Source organism: Somniosus microcephalus, chromosome 18 (assembly GCF_052327205.1).
Source record: "Somniosus microcephalus isolate GS21.2 chromosome 18, FLI_Smic_1.0, whole genome shotgun sequence".
Classification (NCBI taxonomy): Eukaryota; Metazoa; Chordata; class Chondrichthyes; order Squaliformes; family Somniosidae; genus Somniosus; species Somniosus microcephalus.
Genome location: NC_141004.1, coordinates 22,887,006 through 22,906,593, shown reverse-complemented (window position 1 = coordinate 22,906,593; position 19,588 = coordinate 22,887,006). Strand labels below are relative to the sequence as shown.

Sequence of the window (19,588 nt, the reverse complement as noted above, 5' to 3'; positions counted from 1 at the left end):
CCGTTGACTGATTATTGCTGTTTCGTGGCTGCTGCTGTCACACAAGATGTCACTCTACAGATGAGAATCCCTGTAGATGTAAAGGAGAGATTAAGATGCTAAAAACAAACTATGTACTTGTCTTGCATGTTAGATCTGTTTTGCTGAGGGAGGAGCAGTTGCAAAGGTCTTCCTACCTAAAGAGAATCTTCATTTGATTGGACAAGGTTTTTGTCTTGCCATTCAGATTCTCATCCTTTCCACTCCTTTCCCCCCCCCCCCCCCCCCAAAAAAAAAACTTGGATGCAGCCAGAAAAGAGAAAACAACTGAAATTTGATGCAATCCCCAAGGTGCTGGGAGACACTGACTGGATTCTTTTCTGCAAAATCTGATGATCTTGGCAGAAAGTAAGGGAAGATTCTACCAATGAGACCCAACATCTCCTTGCCATTGGACCATGATTTCCCTCCCCACACCCTTGCAGGGTTTGCCGCTAGTGGTTGTGGCAGGGTCCTTTGGAGCGTTTTCCCTCGCTCCCACTCCATTAACCACCACTTCCGGGGCCACCATGTGAAAGATGGCGGGGCTTTTACTGCTACTTCCTGGGCTTCAGTTTTCCCAATGAAGGGAGACGGCAGCATCGTTTCCCTTCAATTCAGGCCTGGCCTTTGCCTGTTCAAGACCTTGGTCTCGGCCTTGATGCCATTTTTGGGGTGCTTTTGCCTCTCTAACGTCCCCACTGCATCATGGTCAGGATTTTGCACTAGTGGGCTCTAACTTGGCAACAGGAATCTCACTGAGCCCACAGTGCTTCACAGATGAGTGCCACCTGAGGAAAATGGATCAGGGTTGCACTGGGCAAAAGTCCTGGCCCACTGCAACTCTGCCTTGAAGAGGATGATCCTGGAGGCCAGATAGAATTTCTTTTTTTATAAAATCCTTTTCATAGATATTATAATAGTTCACTTTTAAAAGAAGCATTCTCTAATCTCTTGGAAAGTGACGTTTTTCAGATTGTAGGAGATGTGGTATTGTAGGTAAATGGAATTTTTAATATTGTGGAGCCAGTGTATGATCTGGTGTAATTGAATTTGGCACTTTGACTGCTACAGCACGAGCCATTTTTAAATGTGATACGGAAAGGAAGCAAGTGACTTCTCCCTCTCAACGGACCTGCACCAATCTAAGATTCTCCTCCGGTTTTACCTTGGCCTGCCCTTACAAGAATGTGGCTGGGAGTATAAATGCAAGTTGCTTATCCAGGTAAATATTTCATGGTGCCAATAAGAGTATTTTTGAAGTCTTTGCCAAAGGGCACTCTCAAGTGAGCACTCCCAACTTGCTGTACTTCTCTGCAGGCACATGCTGCTAATGGGCACAGGACCATTCTGCGGGTGCATCAATTCCACCCCACCCCCCCTCTCCCAATGACCACTGTGTAACTGGAGCATGTTGAGGCTGGCTGTGAATGTCTTTTTTTTTGTGTAAGATTGAACGTAGTCCATGCTGAGTGTTGCTCTTGGCTACCAGAGGGCTGCTGGCAAATGGCAGGTAATGAACTGTAAAGGCTCCGATCTTGCAGCTGCGGTCTGGAAGACAAATTGAGTCAATTCAGTGATTTAATGGTTAAGATTTGGCAGCTGACTTTCCAAATAGGATTTCAGTGGATTAAACACCTCTTGTTACTGGCTGCCAAGCAGCAAATGGAGCCAGTTTAAAGCTGTAAGCAATTTGGAAAATAAAATGGACTAAAGGCGGACTGAGGGGGATTGGCTAATAATTAAATATTTTGTTATAACCAGTTGATTTTCTATTCACTGGCTGAAATTTAGAATGAGCCTGAATTCAGTAGATCATTTGTTGGCTTTGTTGTGAGGCTTGTAAAGATCTGGTTACTAATCTGCCCCATTCATCTGTGTATTGCATATCTTTGACAGTTGAATGACCTTGTGTATTAAAGAATTAGCATGAAAACTTACCTAAGTATTGGTAATTCTAAGTTTTTTATCTTTAATTAATAAATAAGTAGTGTTTTAATGGCAATAGCAGCAGCAGCTATTGGTGAATCTTTCATTGGCAACAATTAGATTAATGTGCACTTGTCTAGAGTATTTTGCTAGCTGCAGGGCATTGGTAAGAAGGAAGTCAGTGAAACTACGTTTACATTTGCTTTGTAAATTCAGAGCATTAATATTGTGGTTAGCATGGAGGCTTGCCTCGGGCATATCAAATGAGGGTGAAATCGCCCAGCCTAGTGCAGATTTTTGGACTCTAGGGGTATCGAGGGATATGGAGATTGGGCGGGAAAGTGGAGTTGAGGTTGAAGATCAGCCACGACCTTATTGAATGGCGGAGCAGGCTCGAGGGGCCGTGTGGCCTATTCCAGCTCCTAATTATGTTACGTTCTCTCCAGCCCATTTATGCCTTGCGTCCCATAGAGAGCCACCTTCAATCTTTTTATTGATGTGCTGCAGATATGGTGCAATGCCAACTAGTCTTGAGGACAGAGGGAGTTTTCATAAAGCAAAGAGAAACAACTTCTTACTTAGGTAGTTCCTCGGAACAGAGGATGAGTTGCTTCCACATTAAAAATGAGTTCTGAAGTGACCTACAGTCTCTGTCACAGATGGGGCAGACGGTGGTTGAAAGGGCAGGTGGGTGGGGTGCTTGGGTTGATGTGTGCTGCTTGCGCTTGGCTTCCGCTTGCTCCCGGTGAAGAGACTCGGTGTTCGGTGCCTTCCCGGATGCTTCTCCTCCACTTTGTGCGGTCTTGGGCCAAGGATTCCCAGGTGTCGGTGGGGATGTTGCACTTTTTCAAGGAGGCTTTGAGGGTGTCCTTGAAGCGTTTCCTCTACCCACCTGGGGCTCTCTTGCTGTGTCGGAGCTCAGAGTAGAGCGCTTGTTTTGGGAGTCTCGTATCAGGCATGCGGATGATGTGGCCCGTCCATCGAAGATTGATCATAAAGCATCCAGGAAGAAGCTCCGCCGACTGAAATGTAACTAGATGATAATGCTCAAACAGCCATACGTACGGGTCCTTTGGAGGACCTTTAACTTTGACCGCAAGTACAGGAAACTTTGGTTTATCCGGAGGTTAACTGTCCGGAATGCTCGAGCCACCGGCAAAATTCAGGAGTCTGTTCAGTAAGTTTTTTTTCTTTTCGTTGCTTTTTTTTCCCACCAGTCAGGCTCTGCAAGGTCTAGCTAAAGCTGTTGCTTAGCTACAGAGACGCTTGCAAGCTACGGCCAACTGTTTAGAAGCTGTTGCTAAGCAACAGGGTTTGTTGCTAGATACGGAGCTCAAAAGCTTCCGTATGTTTTAACATTAGCGCTGGTTTGTCCGGCAGTTTTGATGGGACGGCAACAGCTCGGTCCCGTCGGTGCCGGATAGCACAAAGTTTCCTGTAGAACTTTCAAACTCGCCATTACTGAGTATTTTTCGCTTCCACTATCTGTTGATCCTAAACTCTACATCACACAAGTACTGTTTATTAATCGAACCATAAACTACATTTTGGTAAAAATATAAAGAAGTTCTGTGGCATAAGATCTGATTATGATTTTAATCCTTTAAACTTCCCTTTCTCCTTCCTTCACCTGGGCAAGCTTAAAAAAATTAGTATTGAGGGGTAGTTGATAGGAGACACATGAGTGTCCAACAATCATGTTTAATTGTCAGCTTTGGCAACCTTTCGAAAGCAACAGTTCGTCAAGTGGCCAGCCATTGAGAAGTGTTAAGAATGCTTAACAGAAGTATGCTGCATTTTCCTTAAAAATGCTTTTTGAAGTACTCTATGTAAAGTACTACAATGGCCTTATCCTGGGTAACTTGTTAAATTAATTCCATAAGAAAATATTTGAGGAGCTTAGATTGAGGACAGGTTCCATAAATTTGAATAAAATTATTCCCTTGAGCTATAGTAGATTCAGGTGTTTCAAATGTTAAAAGCATTTGATAGGGTAGATACAGAGAAACTATTTCCTTTAGTGGGGGAAATCAAGAACGAGGTGACATAACCTTAAAATTAGAGCCAGACCATTTTAGGAGGGAAATCAGGAAGCACTTTCAACAGAGTACCAGAAACCTGGAATTATCTCTCCCAAAAGGCTCTGGATGCTGGGTCAATTGAAACTTTCAAGACCGAGATCGGTAGATTTTTGTTAAGCAAGGGTTTTGAAGCTAAGTGGGGTGTGGATAAATGGTGTTGAGGTACAGATCAGCAATGATCTAATTGAATGTCAGAGCAGGCTCGAGGGCCTGAAAGGCCTACTGCTGTTTTTATGTGCTTGGTTCCAAAAGTTGAGCTTCTTTATAAAAATAAAAAAAAATAAAAATTAGAAAAAATCTAATCGTAAGTCACTGAGACAGCACTCACTTTACCTCTTGGCATGATGGGTTAACAATGCTCTGGGATTTGTGTTTCAATGGGGTTCAGGCAAGTTTTAGTTACAATTGCTGTACGAGATGCCCATGAATGGGCTGTGCCCTTCATGATCAAGTAGTGTGCCTCTTAGGCGAGTAGCTCAGGCTAAAAATGACATTATTCAATACTGGAATATTTTTCATTCCATCTTTTATCAATCTAAAATATTCCTCATGCTGTATTGTACAATTTTTTTTAAAACTCAACAGTTCATAGGAGTTAACTTAACCTTTTCATGTTTCAAACTTTCTACAGTTAAAAGCCTAATAAACTATACACCAAAAATACCTTATACTCGCATGAAGTCTCCCTTCATGAGAACTGTTTTAAAGAATACTTTCCCTTTTAAGATCGGATTGCTCACCATTTGATTTAAATTGTATATCGAAGTAACAGTGCCATTTTGCCCTGTGACAATAACGGCAACTCTCCATATTTACCCGAGATTGAAATGCAACATTAGCGACCCTAAGTGCTGTAGATGACTGAAATGGGACAGTGACCTTTCTCATAGCATTAGTACCTGTCTGCTTAGCTGCTGAAAACTTGCAGATTTTCCTTAGCATTTAAAAAAACATTGTCGCACTGGATCACAACGGCAGTTGATGCTGGGTCAATTGTTAAATTTTAAATCTGAGATTGATAGATTTGTTAATCTAAGATATTGAGGGATATGAGGCAAAGGCGGGTGTGTGGAGTTAGGTCACAGATCAGCCATGATCTCATTGAATGACACGGAACAGGCTTGAGGGGCTAAATGGCCTACTCCTGTTCCTATGTTCTTAAAGTCTTCAACTTGGCTATTTCCAAATTGAGCATGAAGGGACCGAGTGTAATGTAGCCAAGTTTGCAGATAAGGACTCGAAGAATCTGCAGAGGGATACAGACAGGCTAAGTGAGTGGACAAACATTTGGCAGATGGAGTATAATGTGGGAAAGTGCGAGGTTATCCACTTTGGCAGGAAAAATAAAAAAGCAAATTATTATTTAAATGGACAGAGATTGCAAAATGCTACAGTTCAGAGGCACCTGGGGGTCCTTGTGCATGAAACACAAAGTTAGCATGCAGGTACAGCAAGTAATTAGGAAGGCTAATGGAATGTTGGCCTTTATTTCAAGAGGGTTGGAGTATAAAAGCAGGGAAGTCCTGCTACAACTGTACAGGGCATTGGTGAGACCACACCTTGAGTACTGCGTACAGTTTTGGTCTCCTTATTTAAGGAAGGATATACTTGCATTGGAGGCAGTTCAGAGACGATTCACATGGTTGATTCCTGAGATGAGGGGGGTTGACTGAAAGGTTGGGCCTATACTCATTGGAATTTAGGAGAATGAGAGGTGATATTGAAACATATAAGATACTGAGGGGGCTCGACAAGGTAGATGCAGAGAGGATGTTTCCCCTCGTGGGGAAATCTAGAACTCGGGGGCATAGTTTCAGAATAAAGGGTTGCCCTTTTAGAACTGAGATGAGGAGGAATTTCTTAGGGTCGTAAATCTGTGGAATTCTCTGCCCCAGAGAGCTGTGGAGGCTGGGTCATTAAATACATTTAAGATGTAGATAGACAAATTTTTGCAAGATAAGGGAGTGAAGGGTTATGGGGAGCAGGAGGGAAGTGGCTTTGAGCCCAAGATCAACCATGATCTTATTGAATGGTGGAGCAGGCTGGAAGGGCCAAATGGCCTATTCCTGCTCCTATTTCTTATGTTCATCAGTCATCAGCAGCCACCACAGTGGTTTGGAAACCCAATAAATGGTATCCATTTTGCCTGAGGCAAAATTTAAGTGTGTACATTGACTGGACCAAATTGCTATTGGTCAGATATGGGTATGTCTGTACAGAACAATTCTTGTGCTTTTCCATGTTGGAGCAGGTTCTATACATTGCAAGGTAAACAGAGGAAGGTGATTTCACTTTTTTTTAAATGGTTCACAGCACAAAACCAGATCAGGGTTTGAACAGATGGCGTGACCAGTGTGTTGAACTTGTGCTTCTATTTGCATCATTACCTTTATTTTTTTGAGTGAGTAATCTGTTCCATCTGTTTGGCATTCTAGGAATAAGGGGATGAAACATAGGAACTTCATCAGGAATCTTAGTAAAATTGTGGAAAGATGAATCCAAAAACTTGTGGATCTCAACAACTATTGCTGCTTTTGTATAGTTCAAGCCCCATGCCTAGGGTTCAGGCTCTTGTCATATGGGTCTTGTACAGCCTCACTAGAAAGTAAGATTGCTCGGAGTCACCAAGGCTGGGAAAGCCCAGTATATAAGACATCAGGAGCTGGTATGGGCGTTGGCACGATATAAAAACAGCTTATGTAAATTTGTTAAAAATGCACGTGGTTATGTTGACTTCTAAAACTTGAACTTGGGGAGGTAATTTCTGCAGTGTCTCAACTGTGGCTCAGTGGGTAGCACCCTCGCCTTCTGAGTCAGAAGGTTGTGGGTTCAAGTCCCACTCCAGAGACTTGAGCACCAAAATCTAGGCTAACATTCCAGTGCGGTGCTGAGGGAGTGTTGCACTGTCTGAGGTGCCGTCTTTTGGAAGAGATGTTCAGCCGTCTGCGCTCTCAGGTGGACATAAGATCCCATGGCATTATTTCGAAGAAAAGTAGGGAAGTTACCTCTGGTATCCTGGTCAATATTTATCCGTCAATCAACATTGACATGAATCAGTCATTCATGAAAGAAAGACTTATGAAATAATACTGAGCGGCCTACGGGTGGCACTGTCCAGGGAGAGTATAAATACTCGGGCACGGGCCCAGCTTGTGCAGGACATTCTTAACAGGAACTAGTGAAGGACACAACTAGACCTCCATGTTGTAAAACAGTTGATTAAAGCTTTGTTTAACGCTTAGACCAAGTACCTAGTAGTTTTCTTACGTCAAACATAACATAAAAAACATTATCTGGTCATTATCACATTGCTGTTTGTGGGAGCTTGCAATGCGCAAATTGGCTTCTGCGTTTCCTACATTACTCTTGAAGTGACTACACTTTAAAAGTACATTGGCAGTAAAGTGCTTTGGGATGTCTATGGTTGTGAAAGGCGCTATATAAATGCAAGTGTTTTCTATAATCAGAACTGGTTGGTGATTGGGTTCTATTATAAGGTTTTTAATGTTTTCTCTGAAGTAGTTTTATTTTTCTGAAATGGCAAGTACATATTTTCCCCCAGTAATTGTTTGTGTCGCAACTGCTTTCAGTTGGATTATCACTACAATATGCAGCAAGTGTTTGCTTATATTGTATCCTGCCTTTTAGATGTTCTGATGCTTTGGCTGCAATGAAAATGAATAGACAGATTGCCTGCCTGTTTCAACATAGGGAGTGGGGGTGGCATCGTGGATTTCTTGCCATGGTAGGAAGCAAGCCTACGTGGTCTGTGTGGGCTCAGAGTTTGCTCCTACACATTGAGGAGCTAGATGGGCTGAATGACATCCCATTCTTTCCTCTCATTGCTCCCTCATCAGCCTAAAATGTTTCCAGTCTGCGGCGGTGCTGAACTTGGAGCTGCTCCTCCTCCCTTCACCGTCGACCAACATCTGTCCTCCATGTCCCGTTGCTTTATGCCCTGAGGTATGGAATGGATCCTATAGAGGTTTTTATTACCTTCCCTTGGGCTGTTGCATTTTTTTGAAGTGTGAAATACAGCATCAAATCCTGGAACTAATGCACAACTAAATATTTTATTGGGGCTGTGAATGGCCATAACATTTTAATATTTAATCTTCATATTGCAGATAATTTTCAAGATTGCACTGTCTTCTGGAGAGGAGAATGAGCTTGTGTGACAGTGTAATCTCCACTAGCACAGCACGTAATCAAAAAATATTCTGTGTATCTTTGATCAATCAAATCATGTGACTCTTCTCTCCACTGCCTCGGGTTGTCTGGTTTAGTCTAGTAGTGGGCCAGACTTGCATGCCTTTTCTTTGAGTTATTGGCTAGATCATGCTCCTCAAATGGACAAGTGGTGCACTGATTTCTCTTGTGTGCGTATCACCAGTATGCCTGCACCCTTGAACATTCTGGAAAATTGTCTCAATACGATCTATTTACTGGATAAACAAAACTATTCTTGGTGTTTAGCTGTGTTGAAATGTTAATGTGCAACTCTAGCTGTTTTTATAGTTGGTTTGGTGGTGTGCTAATGTCCCCTGCCTCTGACTCATTGGTCTGGCGGAACCGGTCAGCGAATCCAGCAAGCTTACTTTTGGATTCGAAAGCTGGTGTCTGGGCTTTTTTAACATATAAAACCAATTGTCCCTAGCTGCCAACTTTAGTCTACTTTGGGGCTTGCCGCTACTCCGTAAAACCAGTATATCAAGAGCTGGTGGCACTAGCTTGCCACTGATCAATATAAAAGGCACTTCAATCGCCCAGTTTAAGACCTGTGTATTATAGAGACTTGTGAAATGAAAAGCAGGTAAAAGCACCATCGATTGGGGAAGGCAGATTTTCTATGTGTCGGTGTACAATAGGGTTTTATATTAAATTTTGGGCACAGTTGGAGACAGTTGTAGGCACTTTCTGAATGTGTCGTGAATGGATAGAAATATTTAGGAGAGAGGGCAGAAACAAGACTCTGCTTTAATCTTCCCCTTTTTTTGTTTCAATTCCTTCCCCCTTTTCTCCCCCCCCCCCCCCCCCCCCCCCCCAACCGAACAGAAGTCAGTTAGTCCAGCATTGTAGAAACTGCGTAGTCATAAACCACTCGGCCGAATCAGCAAGCATTAACCCCAGATGAAACTTCTACATTCATTCCAGAATGCACATCAAAGTGGGTAGCTTCATAAGTAAAAATGTATTGTTGAGGATTTGGGAGGGAATAACTGAATTTTATACTTTTTGCCCGATTCCTTTGCATTTTTTTGGGTGAGAGTCTAGTAGAGTATGATGGAAAAGAAAGCCCAAAGAAGGGTACATGTCGTTTCATCAGAATAATACCAGGACTTAAAGGGTTAAATTGGGTCAGGTTGCTTAAACTTTGCTTGTATTCCCTTAAGTATAGGAGGTTGAAGGGTGATCTAATTGGCGTGTTCAAAATGACACAAAGATTCGATAGGGTACAGAGAAATGATTTCCTTGTGTGGGAGAATCCAGAACAAAGGAGCGTAATCTTAAAATGAGAGCTAGGCCATTCAGGAGTGAAATCAGGAAGCACTTTCTCACAAAGGGTCGTGGAAATCTCGAACCCTCTCCCTTCCACCAAGAGGCAGTGGGTGCTGGGTCAATTGAAATTTTCGATACCGAGATCGATAGTTTTTCTTTGTTGGGCAAGGGATCTGGATCAAAGGCGGGTAAATGATATATTGAATGGAGGAGCGGGCTCGAGGGGCTGAATGGCCTGCTCCTATTTCTATGTCGAATGGGTTGGAACATTTACAAGGTAGATATTGACTGCGGAGTGCTGATTAAAGGAACTTCCTCCCAAACCGATGATGGTTTAGTTTTAGTGGCCTGTTTCTGCCGGAGGTTTCGGGAGGTATGCAAGGATTGGCTTGAGTGACTTTACTTCCTTCCCCTGTGACGAAAGTAATTGGCTCCCATTCTGCTCCTTGCCATGACTACGTGCTGGTCTAAAACTTGCTGTGTGGAAGGTCGAAGTTCATATTTTACCACTCCACAGGACTGTACGTTGGGAGTTCTAAAATGCTGCCTGACCTAGCAGTACATCTGATGATTATAAAGAATCTTTAACAACATTCATTACCAGCTTCAGACAACATTCATTACCAGCTTCAGACTGTCAATGATTTTAAGAGGGATAATGTTTTGGCCCAGGTGAACACCACATTAAGCCCAGAGGCAAAATGTGTACATCTAACCTTGAAATCTGAACCATTGGCACCTCTTCAATGGAAATGAGCAAGAGTTTTACTGGTGATGAACAGATTGTGTATTAAGACTTTGATGCTTGAAGCTCATTGCACTGAGACCCTATACCTTTTTGGTAATGGCTATTTCCTCTTTTCCTTCCTTTAGGTTTGTCCGGCAACCCGGCTGATCTCGATAAACGGAAACTAGTATTTGGTCAGAACTTTATACCACCCAAAAAGGCAAAAACATTTCTGCAGTTAGTATGGGAAGCTCTGCAAGATGTAACTTTAATTATACTAGAGATTGCAGCCATTATATCTTTGGGCCTTTCCTTTTACCGTCCTCCTGGAGGGGACAGCGAATGTAAGTATCCACGACATCTCTAATTAAAGGATGGTGCCGGCAACAATACTTAAGCTTGCAAAACATTTAAATACAAGAATAAATGTGTAAATCCATAGCTTTACAATGTCCAATGAGAAGGATTTTTTTGTATAAAATTGACCCTTTCCAATTTATCAGGCCCGTGTTGATTGTGGCTGGGGGAGGGACAGCTAACTGCTCCCAGACCCCCAGTAATGGTGTAATATAGGAGATATTAGATACATAGGTGCAGTGAAGGGATGAAAGTACCTCCACTTCACCTCTTAAAGATGAAGGGTGGGGGGGGGGGCGGGGTAGCGTTTGATTGGGGGAAAGTTGCTGCTTTTTTCTGTATCCAGACTTCTGGTTTGGCATCCTAGCACTGACATAAGAACATAAGAAGCAGGAGTAGGCCATACGGCCCCTCGGGCCTGCTCCGCCATACAATAGGATCATGGCTGATCCGAATCTAGACTTGCGTCCACTTCCCTGCCCGCTCCCCGTAACCCCTAATTCCCTTATCAGCTAGGAAACTGTCTATCTCCGTTTTAAATTTATTTAATGTCGCAGCTTCCACAGCTCTCCGAGGTAGCAAATTCCATAGATTTACTACCCTCTGGGTGAGGAAGTTTCTCCTCACCTCAGTTTTGAAAGGGCAGCCCCTTATTCTAAGATTATGCCCCCTAGTTCTAGTCTCGCCCATCAGTGGAAACATCCTCCCCGCATCCACCCGGTCAAGCCCCCTCACAATCTTATATGTTTCGATACGATTGCTTCTCATTCCTTGTACAGGTAGACTATCCTTTATCCGAACTTCCGAAAACCTCTAAAAACCGAAAGTTTTTTCGTTCAGCGTAAGTCGTGCGCACGACATGACCAGAGTGGCGCAGGGCAGAGGGTCACCGAGTTCCCTCCTGGGTAGGAGATTGCAGGCCGAGCCGGGCAGTGTGAAGGAGGTACCGGGAGAGTGAACCCGACAATACAGCAGCCCGTCCGATAGCTGCAGCGGCCGGTCCGATATTCTTTTCTCCCCCCTGACCCGACCCGAACCGCGGCCCATCGGATATTCTTTTCTCCCCCGACCCCCCCGCCGACGCCGACCCCCAACAAATTTCCCAATACCTTCTGAAATCCGAAAAATTCCGAAAACCGAAACTCGGCTGGTCCCAAGGTTTTCGGATGAAGGATAGTCTACCTAAGAAATTGAGCCACTCTAGGACACGTGCTCATCAGGACAGCTCAGTGCAGGAGGAAACCAGAATCGTTGGCCAATACAAGGAGGAAAATGACTGTTTAAATTGAGCCCACCTCCAAGGCCATCTAATTTTTTTTTTTAAACATTAAGAAGCAGGAATAATTTATACTGACAGTATTCCCCTTGGGTATTCCTTCTCCTTTTAATGTATTACAGGATCTGTGTGAAATTAGTTAATGCCCAGAAATTTGTAATCTAAAATCTATAGGCCAGTAACCAGTTATGCATTAAATTGTTTTGTGCTGATTCTCATTTCTGCTGGCTCTTTGATTAAAGTTGCTTGGCTCTAGGTTGATGGTCACTCACTTATTTATGGACCAGATGCTTCTGCTCATAATACATTTTGAGGGCTATATTTTTTCCCAATTGGAAATGCATAGTAATGACTCCAGATGAAAGGCTAAAATATAGTTTCTTTTGTTAACTATTATGCACAAAGTGTTGATGGATCTTAATTGTAAGCTACTATGTTCAGTCTGGTCTATTCATCTGTAATTATGTCCTCTACCTTTTTCTTGCAGTATGTGGGGAACCTACAGGTGGAGATGATGAAGGGGAGGCAGATGCTGGCTGGATTGAAGGTGCAGCTATTCTCCTGTCTGTCATTTGTGTGGTGCTGGTGACGGCGTTCAATGACTGGAGTAAAGAGAAGCAGTTCCGCGGACTGCAGAGTCGCATTGAGCAGGAGCAGAAGTTCACGGTGATCCGCAAGGGGCAGGTTATCCAGATTCCGGTGGCAGAAATCGTTACAGGAGACATTGCGCAGATTAAATATGGTGAGTTGTGAGGAGAGGAGCTAAAACATTCCACTTGACAGCTTGTTACAGCACTCTGCATTGAATGATGTGATGTCAGATTTTAAAGCGTTCCCACAGCGTGGTTCTTGATTTTGCTAGGTTGGAGTGGCAAGTGGAAGCCTTTCAACACTTGAAATTGTGTGCGCTGCAAGAGGAATCTTATTCTATATTACTTGCATTCAAGAGAGCATATGAAAGTTTTCTCTTGACCTCCTGTCGGCAAGTGGGTATTTAGGTCTTACATTTTTTTTTGCATTAACCCAATTCATAGAATCATAGAAATTTACAGTACACAAGGAGGCCATTCGGCCCATTGTGTCTGTACCGGCCAAAAAAGAGCTATCCAGCCTAACCCCACTTTCCAGCTCTTGGTCCGTAGCCCTGTAGGTTACGGCACTTTAAGTGCATATCCAAGTAGTTTTTAAATGCAATGAGTGTTTCTGCCTCGACCACCCTTTCAGGCAGTGAGTTCCAGACCCCCACCACCCTCGGTGGAAAAAAGTCCTCTCCGCTCCCCTCTAATCCTTCTACTAATTACTTTAAATCTATACCCCCCCCTGGTTATTGACCACTATAAGAGAAATAGGTTCTTCCTATCCATTCTATCTGGGCCCCTCCCTAATTTTATACACCTCAATTAAATCTCCCCTTGACCTCCTATGTTCCAATCTTTCCTCATAGCTAAACTTTTCCAGTCCTGGCAACATCCTCGTAAATCTCCTCCGTGTACCCTCTCCAGTGCAATCACATCTTTCCTGTAATGTCCAGAACAGTATGCAGTACTCTGGCTGTGGCCTAACTAGTGTTTTATACAGCTCAAGCATAACCTCCCTGCTTTGATTATTCATCGTTCCTAAATTATATCCACTGAAAAGTGCAATCCTGGCATGTTGGAACGCTGGTTCTCTAGTAAATATTGTATAAAATGACCAGGGAAGTAAACTCTTGTCTGGCAGGCAAGGAGATATCAGTGGGCCGATTTGACTGAAGCCAATGATGGGTGCTGAGGCAGAAATACTGAAAGCTATATGCATGCCAAGGATGTAAAGGAGGAAGATGTCAGTTTACCAAAGAGACACTATTTGGCTTCTTGTATTTGGAACTTTCTCCAAAGGCAGAGGATGGAACCACTAGCTTGTTTGGGAATATTGCTTGTGGACTCACTGCAGTGAGCCATATGCTAACTAGGCTGCTGAGCTGGAGGAAAATAAAGTTAACGCCAGGGGGAATAAAATAAGTGGAGGATTGAGAAATTTCCCAGCAAAGATTTTTTTTTTAATTGTAAATGTACAAAGTAGCTGTTGATGTATAACTCAGTTACCTGATCAACCTGCATAATTGCTGTTCCAACCTTTAGCAGTGAAAAAGTCTGTTTGATCCAATGAATGGTTCACTCCTCATGAGCAGTGAGCTGCTTGACATTGGGACTCATGGTATTGGGATATATTAGCAGGGATTGAGGATTGGTTAATGGACAGAAAACGGAGAGTAGGAATAAACGGGACTTTTTTAGGTTGGCAGGCTGTAACTAGCGGGGCACCGCAAGGATCAGTGCTTGGGCCTCGGCTGTTTACAATCTATATTAATGACTTGGATGAAGAGACGTGTCCAAGTTTGCTGCTGATACAAAGTTAGGTGGGAAAGTAAGCTGTGAGGAGGATGCAAAGACGCTGCAGAGAGATATAGACAGGTTAACTGGGCAAGAACGTGGCAAATGGAATACAATGTGGGGAAGTGTGAAGTTATCTACTTTTGGTAGGAAAAACAAAAAAGCAGAATATTTTTTGAATGGCGAGAGACTGGGAACTGTTTGTACTCTGACCTGGGTGTCCTTGTACATGAATCACAGAAAATTAACATGCAGGTACAGTAAGCAATTGGGAAAGCAAATGGTATGTTAGGTTTTGTTACGAAGGGATTAGTGTACAAGAGTAAAGAAGCCTTACTACAATTATACAGGGCATTGGTGAGGCCACACCTGGAGTACTTGCCTTGGAAGGAGTGCAGCGAAGTTTCACTAGACTGGTTCCTGGGATGAGGGGATTGCCCTATAAGGAGATTGAGTAGACTAGGCCTATGTTCCTTAAGGGGCTTGACTGGGTTAATGCTGTGAAAATGTTTCCCCTGGCTGGGGAATCTAGAACATGGGGTCACAGTCACAGAATAAGGGGTGGACCATTTAGGACTGAGATGAGGAGAAATTTCTCCACTCAGGGTTGTGAATCTTTGGAATTCTCTACCTCAGAGCTGTAGATGCTCCATCGTTGGGTATATTCAAGACAGATAAATTTTTGGGAAGGAAGGGAATTAAGGGATATGGAGATAGTGCGGGAAGGTGGAGTTGAGGTAGATGATGTTGAATAGCAGAGCAGGCTTGAAGGGTCAAATTGCCTACTCCAACTAATTTCTTTTGATCTTCACTGCCTCTAACTCCTGCCGCACATGAGCGTTAATCCTGTGCACAACCAGCACCATCAATTATGAGTCCCTGAATATAAGGTAACTAATGCAGCTATTTCCTAAACCGTTCAAACAGAACTGGTTAAGTGCTATGGAAATTCTACTCTGCCAAGGAGCACTTCTTGACCAGTCCATTGGCTGGTAAGACTTGGAAGTAGGTCATTTTAAACTGAATGTAGAGTGGATGGAGGGTTCCATTTGGGATGAACCAAGCGTGTGCATATATTTCATAGTTTTAATACCATTCTCTCCTTCCCTAAAACAGAGAAATATGGGGATTTATATTGTCTGTGTATTGCCTTTTACCTGTCTGAAGCCACATTTATTTCTTCTAAATTTTAATGGGCATGTGCCTTTTTGATTTAATTGAATTAACAGATTTGTAGTGCAAGTGTCATGGACTGAAGCAGTTTCTTAGAAGAGAACTTCCCAAATTCTGCTGAGATTCCAAAATGATGATCTGCACCACACTGGGTCATTTTAACTTTTGGCGATTTGGTGTAAAATGTGTGATATTGGATTGGCCGCGTGTTATACATCTCGCCTGATTTGCATTACTGTTGACTTAATGGAAGAGGAAAATCGGGTGGCCAATCCAATATCTATCGCCTGTTCAACGCCTACGCCAAAGGTTAAAATGACTCCCATTGTGTCTGTTTAATTTGGAGTAGAAGGAAAGATATTGAACAGGGACTAAAACTTTGGGGAGCTGTACATGATTGTCTGCATTCAAGCACATCCCTATCCTACCAGTGAGACCGCATGCAGGGATGTGTTGTCGCAATGTTCTTGCTCTAGATTCGCTTCTGTTCCAGTTGTCATCAGCTCACTAGGATATAAGCTTAATGTTTGTGCCTCCACAGGTGACCTTCTGCCAGCTGATGGTGTCCTCATCCAAGGCAATGACTTAAAAATAGATGAAAGTTCTTTAACAGGAGAGTCAGACCACGTGAAGAAATCACTGGTGAAGGACCCCATGTTACTCTCGGGTAAGCTCAAGAAACAGTTGTTTAACAGATTTAATTTAAGGATAATCAAAGCACAGATTACAAGTATAGTGTGTTCCTCTTGAGACTCAAGTGGGTGTTAGGCTGGTTTGGAGTCCTTGGGGCTAATTTTAACTCCTGGTGAGAAGCCATCAAGGGCCTTTGTGGGATGCCCAACAGATTTTAGCTTTGAATGCTGCCAGTCAGCTGCTTGCCTGCTGAAGGAGAGGGGAAATGAAGACTGCCGACTGCTAGATGAACCCGGAATGGGGATGTTGTGAGGATCTTGTGGCTGGGGAGGGAGCCTTGTGTAGCAGAGGCCCGGGCTTTCCTTGTGGGGCTTGGCGCGCTCCAGCACCCAGTAAGATTTTTTTTTTCCCAAAAGCTTGCCTTTAAGGGCCTTGTTGGCTTCTTGACTGCTTTACCTGGTGAGGCAGCCCCAACAGGCACTGTATTCAGAGGGTTAAAATGTGATAGGATCCCAATAGGGCCCCAAATTGCATTTATTAATGAGGCTCCCTGTGGAATCCGGCAGGACCCCCCCCCCCCCCCCCCACCCCAGCGTTAAAACGGAGAGTTAGCGTAAATGGAGCTGCTCCATTTTAATTGCTCTTTAGTCACACCAGGGAGAGTTAAAATACCCCCATGTGTGCATTTTTAATCAGTCTGACTGAATTTGTTTGGTTCGTTCCCTCTGCTACTCCCTCAATCACATTCCAGATCCTTTTATCTTGCCACTCTCTTAACTCTCCTAACAGATGGGAGTTAAAAGGAATGCAGTCTGTGTCTAATATATTCATTTCCTTTGCTCCCATTGCTGAATTTATGCTTCCTTAGACTAAAGGATTGCACTGTTTCCTTATTTTGTGACCGCTTTTGCATCTCTGAAGGCCCACTTACATTTCCTATTTCACTATTTGCCGCACATTGGGTTGAATGATCTCTACCAGTATCACCAGCAGCCTACACCTAGTGGCATTTATGAAGAAACCTCCCAAGTATGGTGAAAGCCTGGCGTAGTTTCTGATGCTGTAATTCTCTCTATCTCCTGTTATCCATCCTATCCCAAGGGCAGTGGCTTATATGGGGTGCTTTTCCCAGAGTTCTGGCAGCCCTCGTGTAACTCGCCATAGTGGCCATTCCTCATTTCTGAGCCTAGACTAAGTGCTACCAACTTGTTTGACCATTGTTGGGCTATCACTTCACTTGTTCTTCACCAGCATTCCCATGTACAATCCAGCAGAGGTGACTGGATAGTGATCAGGAGTAGAGAGCACAGCTGAATTGTTTTTCTTTGTAATTCTTGCCCCATTTCCCACCCTTTCCCCTGCCGAGCAGAAAGATGTTACAGCCAATTACAACATCCCATCATGGACCTGGTTGAGATTGGCTAACTCAACACAGATGAGGTACTACAGTGGTATTTCATATTACATGCAAAAAAAAACTTAATTCAGTGGTGCTAATTATTTTCAAAGTAAAAAGTTCGTTAAATTGACTAGTTTTCAAAAATTGCTGTGACCATGACTTATTTGGAACTATATTATTGGAATCTCTCTTTACATTGTTTTCCTCCTTTTCCCCTTCACCTTTATTGTCCTACTTCCATGTCCGTCCTCTGCAACAACAAAAAAAACCTGTAAAACCCAGCCTGGGGTCGTGTCTAGGTATCCATGGTCTTCTTGGGTAACCGCACAAGGATGTGTACTTCAGCCATCTGGGAAGCTCCTTGGGTTTCATTTCTCTTCCCCAGCTTATTTGAGAATAGTAAACCTACCCAAGAGTGAAAATGAAGTCTAAATGTCAATGATTAAGCCTCAAACACTCTCTCCTCCTAATTTAGTAACTAGTGTCTAAGAATTGCTACTAGGTCAGCCAGCTTCAATGGATGATGTAACTTTTAACCTACCTGTCTCTTTAGGTACCCACGTAATGGAAGGCTCTGGCCGGATCCTTGTAACAGCAGTAGGTTTGAACTCCCAGACTGGTATCATTTTCACATTATTAGGAGCAGGTAGTGAGGAGGAAGAGAAGAAAAACAAGAAGGGTAAGTAGGCTGCTTTCCCCCGCCCAACCCCCAAATAAAGTTAGAACTGACTGACCAATGTGTTTTTTTTCCAACCTGGTTGTCTCAAGAATGCACACGTTGGTTATCTAGCAGTATAAGTATAAATATTGGGCCTCAAGTGTAGAATTTCTAAGTATTTAAGTTCACGGGCGCCAAATTCTAAGCCTGGCCAAGTATTCTTGTGTGAGTGCTGTTGCCTTCTATTGCCCTCCTCCGATTTACAATACCATAATTATGTGAATGGTAAGTATTCCGTCATCCTGTACTCTGCTATGGCAATCAAAAACATTTTTTTAAAAACAGTATTCACACTTCCCAATTCATTATTTCCCCTTTTTATTAATTGCTTTTAAAACTGCGGGTGGTGATCCAGATTTCTTTGTGAAAGGACAGACTATGTGATGAAATGCAAACCCGGTTAAAGCCTTTTTACTGATTTGGTTACTACGTAATCAAAATACAGCCCTTTTTTATTCTCTTGGCTTTAAATTAAATTTCATTTTGACACACTGTAAATGTTAAAGGGATCAAGCGATGGTTCAGTGCAGTAATGTGTACGAGTGATTGATTGTCTTATAAATGATGTTACCTAGAAAAGTGCTCTGTATTTCAAGAGGCTTCATTGGGGTTTCTGTGTGGACCTAAATCAAGATTGCAAACAACAATAATCAAGGATTGCCTGTTGTGAGAAATGGAAGAGAGTTATATTCAAGATGTCACGCTTAATTTTGCATGTGTGCAACCGGCTAATGAGTAGAAATTTTCCCCCCAAATTTATTTGTTTTTGATGGACAAATACAGAACTAATGTGTTTTATTTCCAATTTATGATGTTGTCGATAATTGAGTTTATCCTCTGCTGAAATTTACCTTTTTTAATTCATTCTCTGGATTTGGGTGTTGCTGGCAAGGCTGGTATTTATTGCCCATCTTTAGTTGCCCTCGAAGGTGGTGGTGGGCTGCCTTGAATCGCTGCATTGACACAACTGAGGGGCTTTCTAAGCCACGACGGAAGGGCAGCCATTGGTGTGGAACTGGAGTCATTTACAGGCCAGACTGAGTAAGGACAGCAGGTTTCCTGCCCTAAAGGACACAGTGAACCAGTTGGGTTTTTAATAACACGCTTTTTTTTTCCTGTACCACTTTAAAAAAAAAAAATTAAACTGAATTCAAATTCTCAAACTGCTATGGTGAGATTTGAACTTGCATTCTCTAATTTACTAGTCCAGTAATATCCAGTATGCTACCATATCCATTTTTAACTTAAATGCATTAACTGTTGTCCTTAAATGTTTTGGCATAATTAAATTGATGTTTATTGTGAAATATGTTCCAGATGTGTGGTTTTTTTTTTAGTGCTTTACAGTTTGAAATTGGGGCTTAATTGCTTTAGCTACATAAGTAGTTTGATTTGAGCTGTTGTAT

The 19,588-nt window shown here is 42.8% G+C and overlaps 1 protein-coding gene across 6 annotated transcripts in view; it reads left to right on the top strand.

The window, feature by feature from the left end:
• The window catches only part of LOC147105123 (plasma membrane calcium-transporting ATPase 1-like), a 268,080-nt gene that overhangs the window by 153,086 nt on the left and 95,406 nt on the right, over nt 1–19,588 (top strand). For all 6 annotated transcript variants that reach the window (XM_086011218.1, XM_086011221.1, XM_086011219.1 and 3 more), the window contains 4 exons: nt 10,401–10,598; nt 12,375–12,629; nt 15,974–16,099; nt 18,018–18,143. In XM_086011218.1, the coding sequence (XP_085867344.1) occupies nt 10,401–10,598; nt 12,375–12,629; nt 15,974–16,099; nt 18,018–18,143 (705 nt within the window). The remainder of the gene's footprint in view (nt 1–10,400; nt 10,599–12,374; nt 12,630–15,973; nt 16,100–18,017; nt 18,144–19,588) is intronic.